Genomic DNA, 18,154 nt, shown 5'->3' with positions numbered 1-18,154 from the left:
GTGGGGAGAAGCCCATGTTTTGTTTTGTTCTCGAAAGTATTCAAGTTCAACTACATGTCAAGATTTGTGCTTGTTCCAAAGCAGTTTTTCAGTCAGAAGATTGTTGACGGTGTTTTGTCTAATTGTTCAGTTATAACCCTCAACTGTTTGTATAAAAAGTATTCAAGGACCTTGTTCCATTCAAGGATACACAGTATTCTATATATCTACGTACAAGATGTTCTGGTAATCTAAAAGCAAAGCAATAATATTTTAATGTTGAATATAATCCAATCCTTTTCACTCAGCAAAATAAACTGGTAGTTAAACCCTTAGCTGGGTTTGCTGAGGGGAAAGGTTAAAGGTTAATCTACAGAAGAGCGGAATCCTTCATAATTTGCAATGACTCATTGTTTAGACATAACTATTTCAGTGTATTGACATAAAATCTCGTTTTTAAAATCATTTCTCACAGAATAGCAATTGAACTTTTTTTTATCTGTACCCACCAAAGCATTTACTTTGGTTTGTCGCTCGGTCCACAAACACTTTTGATGAGATGACATTACCGAAAGGCAGGAACATTTGCATGAGCTCAGCATCTCCAAACTCCTGAGGAAGGTGATAGATAAAAAGATTGCAACCCTCCGGACCTGCAGAGAAAGGATTGCACTACATTGAAATAATTGAAATGTGGCACAGAAATGGAAGATATTAAAATAAGCAATTCAGTTTTACAAACCTGCTTGAAGGAAGCATGCACAAACACATTAAATTTCATAACTAATGACCTCGTGATGTGCGCCAATTCCTATGCCTTATACAAAATGGTAAATATTTAAAAAAACTACCTGAAAAGGACATCTTTGGTGGTCTATTTGTTGTATCAAAATATTGACATTTCAGCTAAGAAAATGAGAGATGGATAGGAGATGAACTGAATGTAAGGGGTATCTTATAGCGTTTGCCTTTCAATCTATCTTCTTTTTTTTCTAGTTTGCACCCATTAAACTCTCTCACAAAAAGCATGGATTTGATGCAGAGGAAAGCTTATTGGCTGCCACATCCAGTCATGAATCATGGTTGACAATTAAGTAATTAATTGGAAGAAGAGGCTCCTTGGACCTCCCCATTCCCAGTTAGACCGGTGTAAGGGGTTGGTGAGCTTCTTGGGACTGATGTGGAGATGCTGGCATTGGACTGGGGTGGGCACAGTATGAAGTCTCACAACACCAGGTTGTGAGAAAGCTCATGATTCCAAATAAGCCTGTTGGACTTTAACCTGTGTTGTGAGACTTCTTCTTGGGACTGAAGCAGTGAAGGAACGATGGCTGGTCCCACAATTGTAGAATGGTGGGCATTAATGAAACCCTATGCCTTTGTTTATTGGGAATTATGGCCGAGTTCAGCTATCACGGCCATCTTGTTCTACAAGAGGTAAAAAGGTTGTAAAGAACAAATCTTCCAGTCAAGGACATTGATACCACTACTGACGTACATGGATTTGCGCCAGAATCATATGAACAACCACTTAAAAAAATGGGTTACAGAAGAATGACCATCATTAGGACAGCACGGTAGCACAGTGGTTAGCACTGCTGCCTCACAGCACCAGGGACCCGGGTTCGAATCCCGGCTTGGGTCACTGTCTGTGTGGGAGTTTGCACATTCTCCCTGTGTCTGCATGGGTTTCCTCCGGGTGCTCCGGTTTCCTCCCACACTCCAAAGGGTTAGGTGGATTGGCCATGCTAAATTGCCTCTTAGTGCCAGGGGATTAGCTTGGGTAAATGCATGGGGTTATGGGGGTAGGGCCTGGGTGGGATTCTGGTTGGCACAGACTCCATGGGTCGAATGGCCTCTTTCTGCATCGTAAGATTCTATAATTCGATCTTCTGGAAGCACACTGTTGTTATTTTGTTCAATTTTGTGCAAAATGTTTATGAAATCATAACAATAAATGTTGCTTTGGAAAAAAAAATGATGCTCGGCATTTGAGTGCAAAAGATAAGGCTGACACATTCTCAACCACCTTTCGGCACACTTTCTGAATGGATGAACAATTTCAGTTCCCTGCTGAAGTGTCCTGAGTCACAGAAGCCAATCTTTAGCCTGTTCCATTCACTCACTGTGCTTCATCAAGAAATGGCTAAGTGCAGTCGATGCAACAAATGCTATGGGCCCTGAAAACATCCCAGTCTGGTCCTGTAGGACTCGCCACACCTCTAATCAAGCTGCTCAAAGTAAAAAATTAACCAGGTATAAAAAAACAGGACAAATCCATTCTAACCAATTACTGCTCCATTGGTCATCAGCACTTACTCACCAATAATCTGCTCACAGATGCGCACAGAGCCAGTTAGCTCTCGACCCCATTACAGCCTCGATCCAAACATGGACAAGGCGAGGGTGACTGCCCTTTAATCAAAGTGACATTAGTTTTGAATATCAGATCAAGGAGTCCTACTGTATTTACTGCCAACAGGAATCAGAAGGGAAGCTCTCCATTGACTGGAGTCACACCTCACACAAAGGAAGATGGTTATGATTGTTGGAAGCCAATGATTTGAGCCCTAGAACATCACTGCAGGACAGTGTCCTGGGCTCAACCATCTTCAGCTACTTTCATCAATGACTTTCCCTCCATAACAAGGTCGGAAGTGGAGGTGTTCATTGACAATTGCACAGTGTTCAGTTCAATTTGCAATTACTCAGATACTGAAGCTGTCCATGTCTGTGGGCAGGAAGCTAACATTCAGGCTTGGGTTAGTAGCAAGTAACATTTGCACCATGCCAGTGCCAGACAATGACCATTTCCAACAAAAGAAAGTCTATACGCTTCCGCTTGCCTCTCAATGACATTAAGTGGAACATTTGGTCTATTCTAACTTTTAGATGGGTTGACCTTGCAAACTATTCTGCAATGTTCTCCAGGAAGCTGTTTCTAAAGGATATCTGTGTGAATGAAACACCAAGCATTCCAGGTAATCAGCTGTGATAGTAGTATCACAGGTAAGAACAGTGAATCTGCAATATGTCAATTAGGATCTCATCGCTGGTTTAGGTTCTTATGAACATATGCCACGACCATCCAATTTTTGTTTTGCTGCTAATCTCAGGAGGATTCCTCAGTGGGAATGCCCTGTCTGTCCATTCTGATGAAGAGGTCAGAATGTTAGTCAGTTGGACTGCAGAAACAAAAACAGAAAATGCTGGAAAATTTCAGCAGGTCTGACAACACCTGAGGAGAGGGAATAGAGCCAACCTTTTGAGTCAGCATGACCCTTCATCAGAGCTGGAATGCAGAATGTCTGTCAGGGAGCAGAAGGAAGTTTCAAGTACAACTGACTCTGTTTGTAAATAAATTCACAAACGGAGTCACCGTACGGTGATCAGGAACAAGAAGTCTTTCAGCCCAGGGAAGCTGAGGGCAACCAGCAGCCTAACTGAGATCATGGCTGTTACATATCATTTATAAATGGTCTTTTGTTGGTGAATAGAGAGTTAGGAAAATTGGCAAGGGTATTGACAAATGAGTAAGAGGAAATACAAGGCTGAAATTCTGTCAACAGCAGCAATTTGGATTTACATTGTGCCTTGAGCTAAGCAAAATGTCCCAAGGCACTTTACAGGAGTACTTTAAGACAAAATTCAACATTGAGCCAAATAAGGAGGTGCCAGAACTGGTTCTTGGTCAGGGAGACAGCTTTTCAGGAGCATTTTAAAGAAAGATAGAATGGACTGGGGGTGGGGGAGGGAGGGCGGGGGGGGGGGGGGGGGGGGGGGGCGGGGGCGTGGGTAGTGGAATGCATTAGGGAGGGAGTTCCAGAACTTATCCTTCTCAAGGCCAGTGTGAGTCTCCGCTCTCAAAAGTCTGCTTCAGGCTCCTTAATGAACATGACAGCAAAAGGGATTTTGTGGTCTTGAGCTCCACATGTTTCACCTGGTTTACTTTGAAATGGATGAGACCTCTGAATTCGAACCACTTTGTTTACCCAGTACTGCAGGCTTTACTAATGAAAAGTGATTGTTTCGCTGAGCAGTTGGATGTTTCCAGTTGAACACAATATGAATGAATTGAGAAAGGTGGATTCATGGTAAGTAATGTTGTACAATTTGCTGCGCTAAATGTTTTCAATTGTACCTGACAAGACTGAATTTTTTTAAATTTCAGAATTAATGAAGTCTTCCATTGCATTGAGCAGTGAAGTTTTCATAGTGACTCTTCAGATTATTCGCATTAGTTGCATTCACTCATTCACATTACTGACAAAACTTGAAACAAACAAGCCCATCTTGGAGCTGACAGCAGCCCATTTCCACTTCATTAAAATGTATTAGGCTTGGCGTCATTTCATTGATAGGAGCACAGTATTTCTTCCTCTTAATAGTAAATTGAGTCCTAATGAATATTTGCTAACCAGTATTCCCCTGGTTAATATGTTATTATACTTGCCAAGCATGAATTGCTAATGCTAAAACAGCTTTACACATAGGATAGCAGTCGCTGTGACATTTCTATGCAAACAAAGATGTGAAAACATATATGCAATTGTCTGCAAATATCTTCAATGTCACTTACTGGACTCGTGCCTGAGCCCTTATGTGTTTAGTACATGTCATAGCACATTGACATTCTGTACCAGATTCACCATTTTCCACAAAATTGTTTCAGGATGAACTTTAGGAAAACTCAACAATAAATTGTTGAGGTAATTAATACACCAAAATAAAGAATTGCATTTATATAGCACCTTTCACAACCTCATGATATTCCAAAACACTTCACAGCCAATGAAGTACTTCTGAAGTGTAGTCATTGTTGTACTATTTGAAACCTAATTAAGTTGTGGTGCAAGGTGAAGCTCTGACCTTCTTTAGAATTGATGTGTAAATCTTAAGGGATGCCAGGAGTTGCATTTTGGGCATAGTGCTAAACACATTCACTAATCTCAATCTTTCTTGACATATTGAGGACTAGAGCTACCATAGTCAATAATAGTAATGTGTCTAAACATTAAGAATGGATATTATCGCCAACGCTTACAAGTGCAGTGTGCTCACTTGTGTGCTTTTTCTAGGCTATTGCAAGTATTGAGACTGAAAAGCTGAATTAGCTGGAAACTGTGGGTCAGATCCTTCTTCACGATTGTCCTTCTTCAAAACAGATGCTGACTAACCTTCTGTGCTTTTTCCAGCAATTTCTAAATGGCTTTCAAATATTTTTAAGTAAAGTATCAGATCCCCAGTGATGAAGTTAATAAAAGTGGTGGAAAGAAGTGTGATGCTAGACTATGAGGGGTGATTTGGTGGAGAGGGGGAGTGGTAAGTCAAACTCTTCTAAATAATTAAAATAGGCACTGGCCTGCATTCTGTACATCATTAGTAGGTCCACATAACTCTCAGAAGTGGATTATATGTGGCGCAGAGCAAACATTAGTACTATTCATTAGTACTATCTCAGGATTCACAAAGGGCTAATTCCCATTGTAGATGATTGGGCAATGTAGTATTATTACACAGAATGTAATAAGAATTGCTGAAAAAAAAGAGACTTTTTGGTCAAAGCTTTTCATTTTGCACTCATCAGGACAATTTGCAAGAATACCAAATGAACAGGGAATGACAATTTATACCCTATGAGAATAGAGTGCTGATTGGTTAGTAGAGGTGCTGGTAGAGTTAACTGCCAGTTACCATCAACTGGTGCATTCTCCATGACAATACCCTGACCAACCAGAGTCCACTTGCCGACCAATCAGTACTCTCTTCTCTTACAGTATAAACTGCCATTCTCTTTCAGGTAGAAACGGGACAAGCATTATTTGAAGAGAATCACTGAATTCTATTCATGTCCTGGCCAACATTCCTCCTGCACTAGCACTGCAATGACAACTCAATGATTATTCATCTCACTGCTGTACATTACAGCAGTCACTGAACTTCAAAGTGCTTTTAGATGTCTTTAAGCGATAAGGTGACTCATAACTGCAAATCTCTTTTTTAGTGGCATAATCAGTCATTGAATGGTGCACAGACTGGGATTTACACTCTTGTATAATCCTAATTTGATTAACCATATCAGGCAATGATCTACTATCTCAATTCATCCAATTAAAGCTTTACAAAATAACCATTTATGTCACAGAATAAACTGTTTCCTCTACTCCAGTTTTATACTTGTATAAAATAACCATTAAAAATCCTTTAAAAGTGCATTCAAGCTTCTTAGTCATATATGAACAATTTTATTCCACTTTGTTCTATGATTCTGGCATTCCACTGATAACGTATTTTGTCGTGAATTATGATGATCATGGAATAAATTCCATATTCCTCGAGTCCATGGAACATCGGGGCTGTTTCTCTATCTTATGTTGTGAACATAGTGAATAACTTACCTTCTCTCTGTTGCTGGGGTATCATTGGAGGTGGTTGTGGAAAGGCTTGACTAATCTGGCCATAGGCAGCAGGATAGGCAGCTGTAATGCAGAGATGGTATTCTGTGTCAGTATATTGCATAGCTTCGCTTTACATTACAAATTAGTGCAAAACTGTGTTGGAAGAAATGGTAACTCACTTTAATCATTTTATTCAAAAGTTACCAATGGACATTCTCTCTTCCTCTCCTTGGGGGTCTTGGAAATGTAATATAGAACATAGAACATTACAGCGCAGTACAGGCCCTTCGGCCCTCGATGTTGCGCCGACCAGTGAAACCAATCTAAAGCCCCTCTAATCTACACTATTCCAATATCATCCATATGTTTATCCAATAACCATTTGAATGCTCTTAATGTTGACGAGTCCACTACTGCTGCAGGAGGGCATTCCACGCCCTTACTACTCTCTAAGTAAAGAACCTACCTCTATCATCTGTCCTCTATCTCTCACCCCTCAATTTAAAGCTATGTCCCCTCGTGTTAGCCATCACCATCTGAGGAAAAAGGCTCTCACTATCCACCTATCTAATCCTCTGATCATCTTGTATGCCTCTATTAAGTCACCTCTTAACCTTCTTCTCTCTAACGAAAACAACCTCAAGTCCCTCAGCCTTTCCTCATACGATTTTCCCACCATACCAGGCAACATCCTGGTAAATCTCCTCTGCACCCTTTCCAACACTTCCACATCTTTCCTATATGGAGCAAGCTTATGATTTAAAAGGGAATAATAATCATTCTTGGTGATTTGTCAGATTGTTGCAGTAGGTGAGGATGTAACTAGTTTTCTCCGACTTCAGCATCCACATGGAAATTTTTTGACCTCAGCCAAAATATTTGGCAGCTGAGCCAGGTTAATAGTTACAAGGCAAGATCTTGATAAATCTCCAAAGCACAAACATTGCTATCGAGTAGGCAGCAAGTCCCTTGCTAATACAATTCCAAACCTATCTCATTAAAATTTCCTCTATATTTGACCAATGTTGTAACTTTTTCACTAAGATAATGGAAATCAATGCAAAATAAATGGCAATGGGCAGTGACATTTCAATATGACAATATTGCCTCATGTGAAAAAGTTATAATCATTAAAGGTCAGGAGGCTAACATTATGGTTGTTGTAAAACTTAATGAAAGAGTCACCCAAATATTGTACAATCAATGTCGTTATCTGTGACCCTTTACATTTTGTTTGGAAAAAGTCTGTCTTTCTAGTCCCATTAAATTTCTGTGGATAACTTTAACTTTCATTAAACATATGACCATATGAATTATGAGCAGGCCATAGCCCATTTGGCCCTTCGAGCTTTCTCCACCATTCAGTATTATCATGGCTGATTTACTGTAGCCTCAACTCCATGTTCCTTCCTACCCCCCTTTGACTCCCTTGTCAATCAAGAATCTACTTAATTCAGCCTTAAAAATATTCAAAGACTCTTCTGCCTCCACCATTCTCTGGGGAAGAGAGGTCCACAGACTTATGATCCTCTGAGAGAAGAAATTCTCCTAATCTCTGTCTTAAATGGGAGACCCTCTGTCCTCTGGTTCTAGTTAGTCCCATAATGGGGAAACATTCTTTTAGAATCCATCCAGTCAAATCCCCTCAGGATCTTAAGATAAAAGCAAAATACTGTGGATGCTGGAATCTGAAACAAAAACAGAAAATGCTGGAAAATCTCAGCAGGTCTGACAGTGTCTCTCGGGAGAAAATAGAGCCAATGATTTGAATCTAGATAATCCTTCATCAGAGCTGAACATAGGCATATCTTAGAACCCATGCTAAAACAAAATAAAGTTCTAATCCGGTATTGATGACTTCACTATGTTCAAATAGCTCTAATTGACAATAACCCATTTATATTGGAGTTGTCAATCAAACTGTGAATTGACAGGAACTCTACTGTGATAATGATAGGTCGTGAAAGTAGGCATGCAGCTCATTTCTCAGGCTTATTTCAACTCACAGAGTAAAATAGCATACACTGGGTGGAATTTTACCGGCACATCCGTCCGAGGTTCGTAGGATCCCGCCCGATGCCAAATGGGAATGCCATTCTGTGAGCCTCGCCCACCCCCGAAATCTGGGAAGGCATGCTGGTAAAATTCCGGCCACTGACTTGTTTTTAAATTGCAGATTGATATTTTTAAAATTTAAAAGGCAGGGGATTTAACTGCCTTTACAGCTTGACAGTTTCAATGCATTTATCCACTTTGTACACACATTCATATCTACTTCTAACAATCTCAAAGAGCATTTTACCACTCCCAAAGGACTCCCTGGACCTATCCATGAGGGTACATTTCCTCTCCAAAGATTTCTGGTAAATTTATAACTTGTGGAATGAAAATTGGATCTGTTTGAAGCCAACTCTATTTTTACTCGTGCATCTGCCTCCATGAACCACGGATGTGTAAACTACAATCCTCGGGCCCGATTCCTCATGGTGAAGATGATGGGTAACGGGTTCAGGTGGCCGCACTTCTGGAATTGGGGCTCTGGTGCAATTTTGGCTAAACCAGAGGCTCTCTCCATCTGTGAAAATTGAGGCCATACTGTCCTTCCCCAGCTCCTATCTTTATTTTTCCCTACGTGCAAAGTATATTGAACAGATTACCAGTCCAGGTGGTGGAAAAAGAAACTGAAATTTGGTTTCAAGAAGGAAAGGGATGGACATTTGCCAACGAATGAGGTTTAAGGTGATTAGCAATGCAGCAAAGGAATATTATGGGTAGGTGGGCTAGATGTCGCTGAAGATCTTCCCTTGTCTGTTGATTATGTTACTGTATTACAGATTCATTTAATTATTAATATCTGAGTCTGCTTTTTAATTCCCTACAAACTGATTATGCTTTGTAATGATTTGATTTGAATTTGATTTGATTTGATTTATTATTGTCACATGTATTAACATATAGTGAAAAGCATTGTTTCTGGCGCGCTGTACAGGCAAAGCATTCCGTCATAGAGAAGGAAACGAGAGAGTGCAGAATTACAGTCATAGCTAGGGTGTAGAGAAAGATCAACTTAATGCAAGGTAAGTCCATTCAAAAGTCTGGCAGCAGCAGGGAAGAAGCTGTTCTTGAGTCGGTTGGTACGTGACCTCTGACTTTTGTATCTTTTTCCTGACGGAAGAAGGTGGAAGAGAGAATGTCCAGGGTGCGTGGGGTCCTTAATTATGCTGGCTGCTTTGCCAAGGCAGCGGGAAGTGTAGACAGAGTCAATGGATGGGAAGCTGGTTTGCGTGATGGATTGGGCTACATTCTCGACTTTTTGTAGTTCCTTGCGGTCTTGGGCAGAGCAGGAGCCATACCAAGCTGTGTTCCAACCAGAAAGAATGCTTTCTATGGTGCATCTGTAAAGGTTGGTGAGAGTCGTAGCTGACATGCCAAATTTCCTTAGTCTTCTGAGAAAGTAGAGGCGTTGGTGGGCTTTCTTAACTATAGTGTTGACAAGGGGAGACCAGGACAGGTTGTTGGTGATCTGGACACCTAAAAACTTGAAGCTCTCGACCCTTTCTACTTTGTCCCCGTTGGTATAGACAGGGGCATGTTCTCCTTCACGCTTCCTGAAGTCGATAACAATCTTCATTTTGTTGACATTTAAAAATTAACACATTTCATCTATTTCTGCTCTCTATGTTGTCACTGTTATAAGCATTCCTTAAGCAACCTTCGTATAATTTTTCCAAAGTGTGCCCTTTAAATTGGTGCTTGTTCAATCAGTTTATCCTGAATAAGTTTTTATTTGCCCCAGTTGATTTGTACTGTACTGAAACTGAATAAATAATGTTTAGTAATTCCTAGATTAACTTCAATATTACGCTTTGCACCATTTTAAGTTTGAAAAAGATGCCTCCAGGGCAGTAATAAGTTGGCATTGATGTTTCCCTTTACTCTTATGCTATGAAAAATAAATCAAAGCAATAACTTGTAGTGGAAACAGAAAAACAAAATGTTAGTTCTTCAAAGAATCTGTTTGATGCCTGTCCTTGGCATCACAGAGTGATGGGATGTTCACTTGCAACATGATTCCCCAATGGAAAGAGACTGATTCGGAATTGAAAGGTGGGTCACCATAGGTTAGTCTGTAGCATCCAATTGCTGAGCTGTCTGAGCAGCATGGTGAGAGCAAGGCCTAAATTTTGTGCTTAGCTGTAAATCAGGTGAACACTGTGGGATCTTAGAGCCCAGCACTCTTCCCCCTTGAGGCCCTCAGCAGTACTGGATACAAGGCTGTATAGGTGTCATCTGTGTGGTGCTGCCTCAGTACAAATGGAAAGAAATACCAATAAGGTTTATCAATAGGTGTAAGGTTTATTAAGTTAAGTCCAAGTAAAATTAATATGATATAAGTAAACCAAAGTAAAATAAATTTAACACAGGTGAAGACAGGGCAGGGAAGCCCAGTCATATGGAATGCGTGTTCTGTAGTATGTGGGAACTTGCGGACGCGACTGGTGAACTCGATGGCTATTTGTGCAGGAATTGCTGCTGAATCATGAGCTCCAGGTTTCGGAACTTGAGTGGCGGCTGGAGTCAGTGTGGCACAACACGAGGCCGAGAGCTATGTGGACAGCACATTCAGTGAGATGGTCACACCGCAGTTTAGGGGGAAGCAAGGGAATGGATCACCATTGGGCAATCCAAGAAACCAGGCAGGTAGTGCAGGAGTCGCCTGAAGTCCCGCTCGTTAAGTGGGTTTCCGTTTTGGATATTGGTGAGGACGTTGGTTCTTGGGAAGAGTGTAGTCAGAGTCAAGCTTATGGTACCATTGGCAACTCAGCTGTACAGGAGGGGAGGAAGAAGAGTAGTGAAAGAAGATTCGTTATTTAGAGGATCAAAAAGGCTTTCCTATGGCTGTGACACCAGGATGGTAATCTGCCTCCCGGTGACCAGGGTCAAGGATGCCACGGAGCAGTTACGGTGCATTATTTTTGGGTGGCAGGGAGGGGATCAGCCAGCAGTTATGGTCCACTTTGGTACCAATAGCTTAGGGTAGGAAGGGGGATGAAGTCCTGAAAACAGATTTCAGGGATCTAGGAAGCAGATTGGAAGAACAGAATCTCGAAGGCAATAATCTCAGGATTACTTCAAGTCCCATGTGCTAGTGAGCATAAAAGGAGGAGAATTCAACAATTGAACACATGGCTGGAGAACTGGTGTGGACAGGAGGGCATCAAGTTTCTGAAACATTGGGATCAGTTCGGTGCCGGTGGGACACGTACAAGATTAGATGGGCTGCATCTTAGCAAGACTGTGACTAACATCCTTTCAGGGAGATAGTGCTCTTGGGGAGGGTTTAAACTCGATTGGCAGGGGATGGGAACCTGAGAGAGCTCAGATCTAAGGGAAACAAAACTGGTAAAAGGAAGTAGAAAAGTAGAAAGCAAAAATAGATGAAGAAGCATTGGCAAGAATGAAATAGGATCAGAACAGAGAATAATGTTAAAAAAGCAGCAGTCTAACTGAATCCACATAGTATTTGCAAAAAGGTTAATGATTTCCATAGAACCCCTACAGTGCAGAAGGAGGCCATTTGGCCCATCAAGCCTGCACCAACCACAATCCCACCCAGTCCCTATTCCTGCAACCCCACATATTTACCTGCTAATCCCCCAACACTAGAGTCAATTTACCATGGCCAATCAACCTAACCTGCACATCTTTGGACTGTGCAAGTAAACCGGAGCACCCGGAGAAAATGCATGCAGACACAGGGAGAACGTGCAGACTCTGCACAGACAGTGTCCCGAGGCTGGAATTGAGCCTGGGATCCTGGTGCTGTGAGGCAGCAGTGCCGCCCAATATAATTTGAGTATAGCATAATTTTAACATAATTTCAATATAATTTGAATGCATAAATTGTGGTAAATTGGTATGATTTAATTGCCATTACAGAGTCATGGCTACCAAGTTTGGGAACGAAATATCCAAAGATATTTGGTATTTAGGAGGTTCAGGCAAAAAGGATAAGGAGTTGGGGTAGCATTCCTCATAAGGAACAAGATCAGTACATTAGTGAGAGAGGATCTTAAATCAAAGGATAAAGATGTAGAATTAGTGTGAGTAGAGCTAGGAAATAGCAAGGGGCAGCAAATATTGTTGGGAGTTAATTATAGGCCACCCAATGGTAATGTTAATGGTTTAATACAGTAAGAAGGGGCAACTTCAATTTACACATAGACTGGGTTAACCAAATCAGCACGGTTTTAAAATTAGGGGTTTCCCCCATAGGACAGAGTGGAGGAGAATTTTTTTCTCTCAGAGGGTTGTGCGACTGTGGAACTCTTTGTCTCAGAGGCGGTGGAGATGGGATCGTTGAATATTTTTAAGGCAGAGGTAGATAAATTCTTATTAGGCAAGGGAGCAAAGGTTATTGGGGTGGATGGGAATGCGCAACGTGAAACACTAACACAAACAGATTGAGTGGCACTGCAGGCTTGAGTTCTACTTCTACTCCTATTTCGTATGTTCGTACATATGTTCATATGTTAGATATACATTCCTCTCAGGCACAAAGAGAAAGATAAATCTACTGTGGTCAATGAGAGAAGTTAAAGGCTGCATTAGAACAAAGGAAGTCACTCATAATTATGCTGGAAAAAGTGAGAATTAAGAGCAGTTTAGAACCCACCAAGAAACTGATTAAGGGAAAAGATCATATTTGATTGCAAACTAGCAAGGAACACAAAGGCAAACTGTAAAAGCTTTTTCAGGTGTGTGAAAAGGGAAAGGTTAGCCAGGACAAATATGAGCCCCTTACATGTGGGGGCAGCAGAAATAGGGAAGAAGGAGATGATGGAGAAACTAAACTGTTATTTTGCACCTGCCTTCACGGAAGAAGATAGAGAAAATCTCCCAGATATACTCCCAAGCAATGAAGGGACTTGTGAAATTGAGGAAGTGAAAGAAATTGAAATTAATAAAGAGGTAGTACTTGAAAAGTTAACTGGATTGAAGATTGCTCAATCCCCTGACCAGATGAGCTTCATCCCAAAGTGTTGAAGGAGGTGGCTGGAGAGATAATGGATGCATTGGTGGTTATCTTTCAAAATTCTTTTGATTCTGATTAAGTTCCTATTGACTGGAATGTAGCAAATGTAACCCCACTATTTAAAACGGGAGGAAGATACAGAATGGAGAACAACAGACCTGTTAGTTTGGTGTCAGTAGAAGCGAAGTATTAGAATCTATTATAAAGGATGTGATAACTAGGCATTCAGAAAAGAACGGTCAAATTGGGCAGAATCCACATGGATTTATGAAAGGGAAGTCATGCTTGATAAACTTGTTGGTGCTCTTTGCAGCATTGATAAAGGGGAACCATTGGATGTGGTGTATTTGGATTTTCAGATGGCCTTTGATAAGGTCCCACATTGGAGGTTAATCAAATTAGAGTGTACAGGTTTAGAGGAAATGTACTAACATGGATTGAGAATTGGTTAACAAACAGGAATCAGAGCAGCAATAGGCATCTTTCTCAGGACGGCAGTAACAACTAGTGCAGCAAGGATCAGTGCTGGGGCCACGGCTGTTCACAATCAATATCAATGATTTGGATGTGGGAATCAATTGTAATATTTCCAAATTTGCTGATGACACCAAACTGGGTGAGTAAGTACGTTGTGAGGAGGATGCAATGAGGCTTCAATAGGAGTCAGCAGGCTAAGTGAATGGACTAGAACATGGCAGATGGAATTTAATGTAAATAAGCGTGAAGTTATTCACTTTGATAAAAAAAACAGAAAGGCAGGACATTTCTTCGATTTTGATTTGATTTGATTTGATTTATTATTGTCACATGTATTAACATACAGTGAAAAATATTGTTTCTTGCGCACTATACAGACAAAACATATCGTTCATAGAGAAGGAAACGAGGGAGTGCAGAATGTAGTGTTACAGTCATAGCTAGGGTGTAGAGAAAGATCAACTTAATGCAAGGTAAGGCCATTCAAAAGTCTGACAGTAGCAGGGAAGGAGCTGTTCTTGAGTCGATTGGTACGTGACCTCAGACTTTTGTATCTTTTTCCCAAAGGAAGAAGGTGGAAGAGAGAATGTCCGGGGTGCGTGGGGTCCTTAATTATGCTGGCTACTTTGCCGAGGCAGCGGGAAGTGTAGACAGAGTCAATGGATGGGAGGCTGGTTTGATGGTGAGATATTGGGAAGTGTTGATGTCCAAAGGGACTTGGGTATCTTTGTTCATGAGTGTCTGAAAGATAGTATGCAGGGGCAGCAAGCAATTAGGAAGGTGAATGGTATGCTGGCCTTTGTTGCAAAGTACAAGAATAAAAACGTCTTGCTGTAGTTGCATCGAACCTTTGTGAGACCACACCTGGAGTATTGTGTACAGTTTTGTTCCCTTATTTAAGGAAGTATATGCTTGCCATAGAAGGAGTGTAACAAAGGTTCATCAGATTAATCCCTGAGATGCAATAGTGTCTTCTGAGGAGAAATTGAGGTGCCTGGGTCTGGATTCCCTTGAGTTTCGAAGAATGAGGCATATCCTCATTGAAACTTACAAAATTCCTAAGGGGATAACAGGGTGGATGTATATAGGATGTTTCCCCTGACTGATGAATCTAAAACAAGGGGACATAATCCCAAGATAAGGGCAGGCGATTTAAGACAGAGAAGAGGGATTTCTTCATTCAGAGGGTGGTGAATGTTTGGGATTCTCTACCCTAGAGCACTGTAGAAGCTCAATCATTGGGCATGTTCAAGACAGAAGTCGATAGATTTCTAGAGACTAATGACATCAAGGAATATGGATAAAGTACAGGAATGTGGCGTTGAGATAGATGATCAGCCATAATCTAATTGAATGACTGAGCAGGCTGGGTGGGCTGAATGGCCTACTCCTGTTCTGATGTTCCTATTATACTGCATAATATATTTCCCATGTTTGAATAGTGTCATGGCACTTCAGCACAGCTCTGCCTGTCCCCACATTGACTAAAAATCCCAGTCGGTGGAAAATCAATGTAGCTGCCTGCCCTGAAAGCAAAAGTTCAATCTTGGTCCTCTGCTCGCAGGTTAAGTTGGTATATAATAGTAGGAAAACAATCTTGACTCAGTCCTTGAATCCCTTTGAAGAAATAGCTCTGGATATCCTTTTCTGTGAAAGTGGTAGTGAGGACTAAGTTGAGAAGTTAGTGACAAGGGGTCATCAATTCCAGTTTTTGAATAAGAGAATGAAACGAGGGGTTAGGAGATGAAAGCACTGCCATCCAATTCATGGAACTCACCCATCCGTATTGACACAGCTGGGATGCTCACTCAGCAGAGGACAACACATTGCATTGCCTGTCAGTCACTAAAGGCAGTGACAGCACCAGCTAAATAATTTAAAATAGTCAGGAATTTCCTTCCACCAAGCAATCAATCTCACAATTGTGAGGACCAGAAAGTATTTCTAAACATAATTAAGGTGTGGAGCAGGAAAAGGCAATAGGAACAGGAGGAGGCCATTCAGCCTCTCAAGCCTGTTCTGTCACTCAATAAGATAATGGCTGATTTGTGGCCTAGCTCCAAACCCACCTTCGTCCCATACTCTTTAACGTCTTCCAATTGCAAAATGCTATCAACTCAGTCTTAAAATTAATAAATGATCTTGAATCAATCATCATTGAGAGTTCTAACCTAACACCCATTATGTGAAGATGTGTTTCCTAATTTCACTCCTGAATGTCCAGTTCTAATTTTTAGACTAAGCTCCCTCCCCACCTTAGGAGCAAAAGTAAGCCATTCAGCTTTCAGTAGCAGGAATAGTTTCTCCAATCTACCCGACCTATTCCCCTTAATACCTTAAAATCCTTGATCAAATCACCCTTTAATCTTCTAAATTCCACGGAATACAACACTAGTTTGTTAATCTGTCCTCGTAGCTTTACCCTTTGAATCTAGGTATAATTTTGGTGAATCTATGCTGCACCCCCCCCAATACATCCTTCCTAAGTTGTGGTATCCAGAACGGCTCACAACACCAGGTACAGTCAAATGGGAAATTTGTATTGCTGAATTATGACTTCTATCTCCTTGTATTCTAGTCCTCCAGATATAAAGGTAAGCATTTAGAACAGAGAACAATACAGCACAGAAATGGGCCCTTCGGCCCACCAAGTCTGTGTTGACTTAATATTCTCCTGCCTCTACGTGGTCCATATCCCTCTATTCTCTGCCTATTAATGTATCTATCCAGGTGCCTCTTGAACATTGTCATAGAATCTGCTTCCACCACCTCCTCCAGCAGCGCATTCCAGGCATTCACCACCCTCTGTGTGAAAAACTTGCCCCTTACATCTCTTTTAAACTTTCCCCCTCTCACTTTCAAGCTATGCCTGAGTAATTGACCCTTCGACCCTGGGAAAAAGACTCTGACTATCCACTCTATCCAAGTCTGTCATAATCTTGTAAACCGCTATCAGCTCCCCCCTCACCTCCGACGCTCCAATGAAAACAATCCAAGTTTTTTCAACCTTTCTTCATAGTCCATATTCTCCAAATAAGGCAACATCCTGGTAAATTTCTTTTGCACCCTTTCCAATGCATCATCTGTTTGAGGGAGGGAGGGGGACAGCCTTATGGGGCTCCTGCACTGACTGCCTATTGTTTGTGACTGTCACCCATTTATCTTCCTCAACCTTGGGTGCAGTCACCTCCCTGAAACTTCTGTCTATGATGTCCTCCACCATATGCATGCTCCTATGTGCATACACCTGGCATTCAGTCGATCTAAGTGGTCTATTAGGAGCCACATTTGTATGCACTTCCTGCAAATGTGGTTATTGATTAGCCATTGTGGAGAAAATGATGGATGACCCTGGAGATCCTAAGTTTGACACTCGAACACGGCGCTCTCTACTTTTGTGAGGTTGGGACTTTAGTAGGGCCAGTGTTTGCGAATGCCATTTAATTCATTAGCTGCCTCCACTGAAGTGGGATTTTGGTAGGCCAGGAGTGTGAAGCCCAGATTACGTAGAACTGCTGGATTAATTTGGACAGCCAAGGTAGCCCTTTGGAGATTGTTAAAAGTAAACATGATTGTGTGTATAAAGTGCATTGGAACTGTCAAACTGTCAAAGAAATGTCAAAGCCGTCAAAGAATTGTCAAAAACTGTCAAAAAACTGTAAAAGGTGAGTTGGCATGGAGGGTGATGCGTGCGGTCATCAATTGGCATGGGATAGCACAAAGTTGGCAGAATGGCTATAAAGAGCCATGGGAATATGGGGGGTCATAGGCATTTGAGGGCTATGGGGGTGATTGGAGGGGCATGTGTTTGTGTATGAAGTATGAGGGGCGATGGGGGTCATGAGATGATTTAGGCATGGGGAATGTGAGGGGAGTGAGGGAATAAGGAAGTGACAGGTTGGGGCCAGAGGGCTGTTTTCTGTTTCAATCTTTTTTCTATTTAATTCAACAATGTGCTGGAGAACAGAGGCTGGCCTTTCATCCAGCCTGTCTCTACATCCAGCAGCCTCCACACCTGTTCCAGAGGCAATGGGTTTGACTTCCAATCCAGCCTCTCGGAACAAAAGTCAAAATGGCGAGCAGGAATTCTCCTGAATCTGCACATATGTCCCGGGAGTGAAAATCTGGACCTACTTTCCTGAGGCCATTTGCCACCAATCACATGGTGTGAGACTGGAGTAACAGGCAGGCAAGAATGGGTAAGAATGGAAGATTTGGTTTCCTTGAAGTACATTAAGAAGCCAGCTTTTTTTTTAATGACACA

The 18,154-nt window shown here is 41.5% G+C and overlaps 1 protein-coding gene across 47 annotated transcripts in view; it reads right to left on the bottom strand.

Moving 5' to 3' along the window:
- Positions 1–18,154, bottom strand: part of celf4 (CUGBP, Elav-like family member 4) — a 1,189,091-nt gene that overhangs the window by 18,514 nt on the left and 1,152,423 nt on the right. For 13 of the 47 annotated variants that reach the window (XM_078220807.1, XM_078220817.1, XM_078220826.1 and 10 more), the window contains 2 exons: positions 6,378–6,458; positions 549–632 (listed from right to left, as the gene is read on the bottom strand). In XM_078220807.1, the coding sequence (XP_078076933.1) occupies positions 549–632; positions 6,378–6,458 (165 nt within the window). Of the gene's footprint in view, positions 1–488; positions 633–6,377; positions 6,459–15,754; positions 15,758–18,154 lie in introns of all 47 variants that reach the window. The other 34 variants (XM_078220892.1, XM_078220902.1, XM_078220912.1 and 31 more) reach the window with 6 other exon arrangements.

Source organism: Mustelus asterias, chromosome 1 (assembly GCF_964213995.1).
Source record: "Mustelus asterias chromosome 1, sMusAst1.hap1.1, whole genome shotgun sequence".
Classification (NCBI taxonomy): domain Eukaryota; kingdom Metazoa; phylum Chordata; class Chondrichthyes; order Carcharhiniformes; family Triakidae; genus Mustelus; species Mustelus asterias.
Note: the sequence above shows the minus strand (reverse complement) of the source record. Positions and strands in the feature narration are given on the sequence as shown.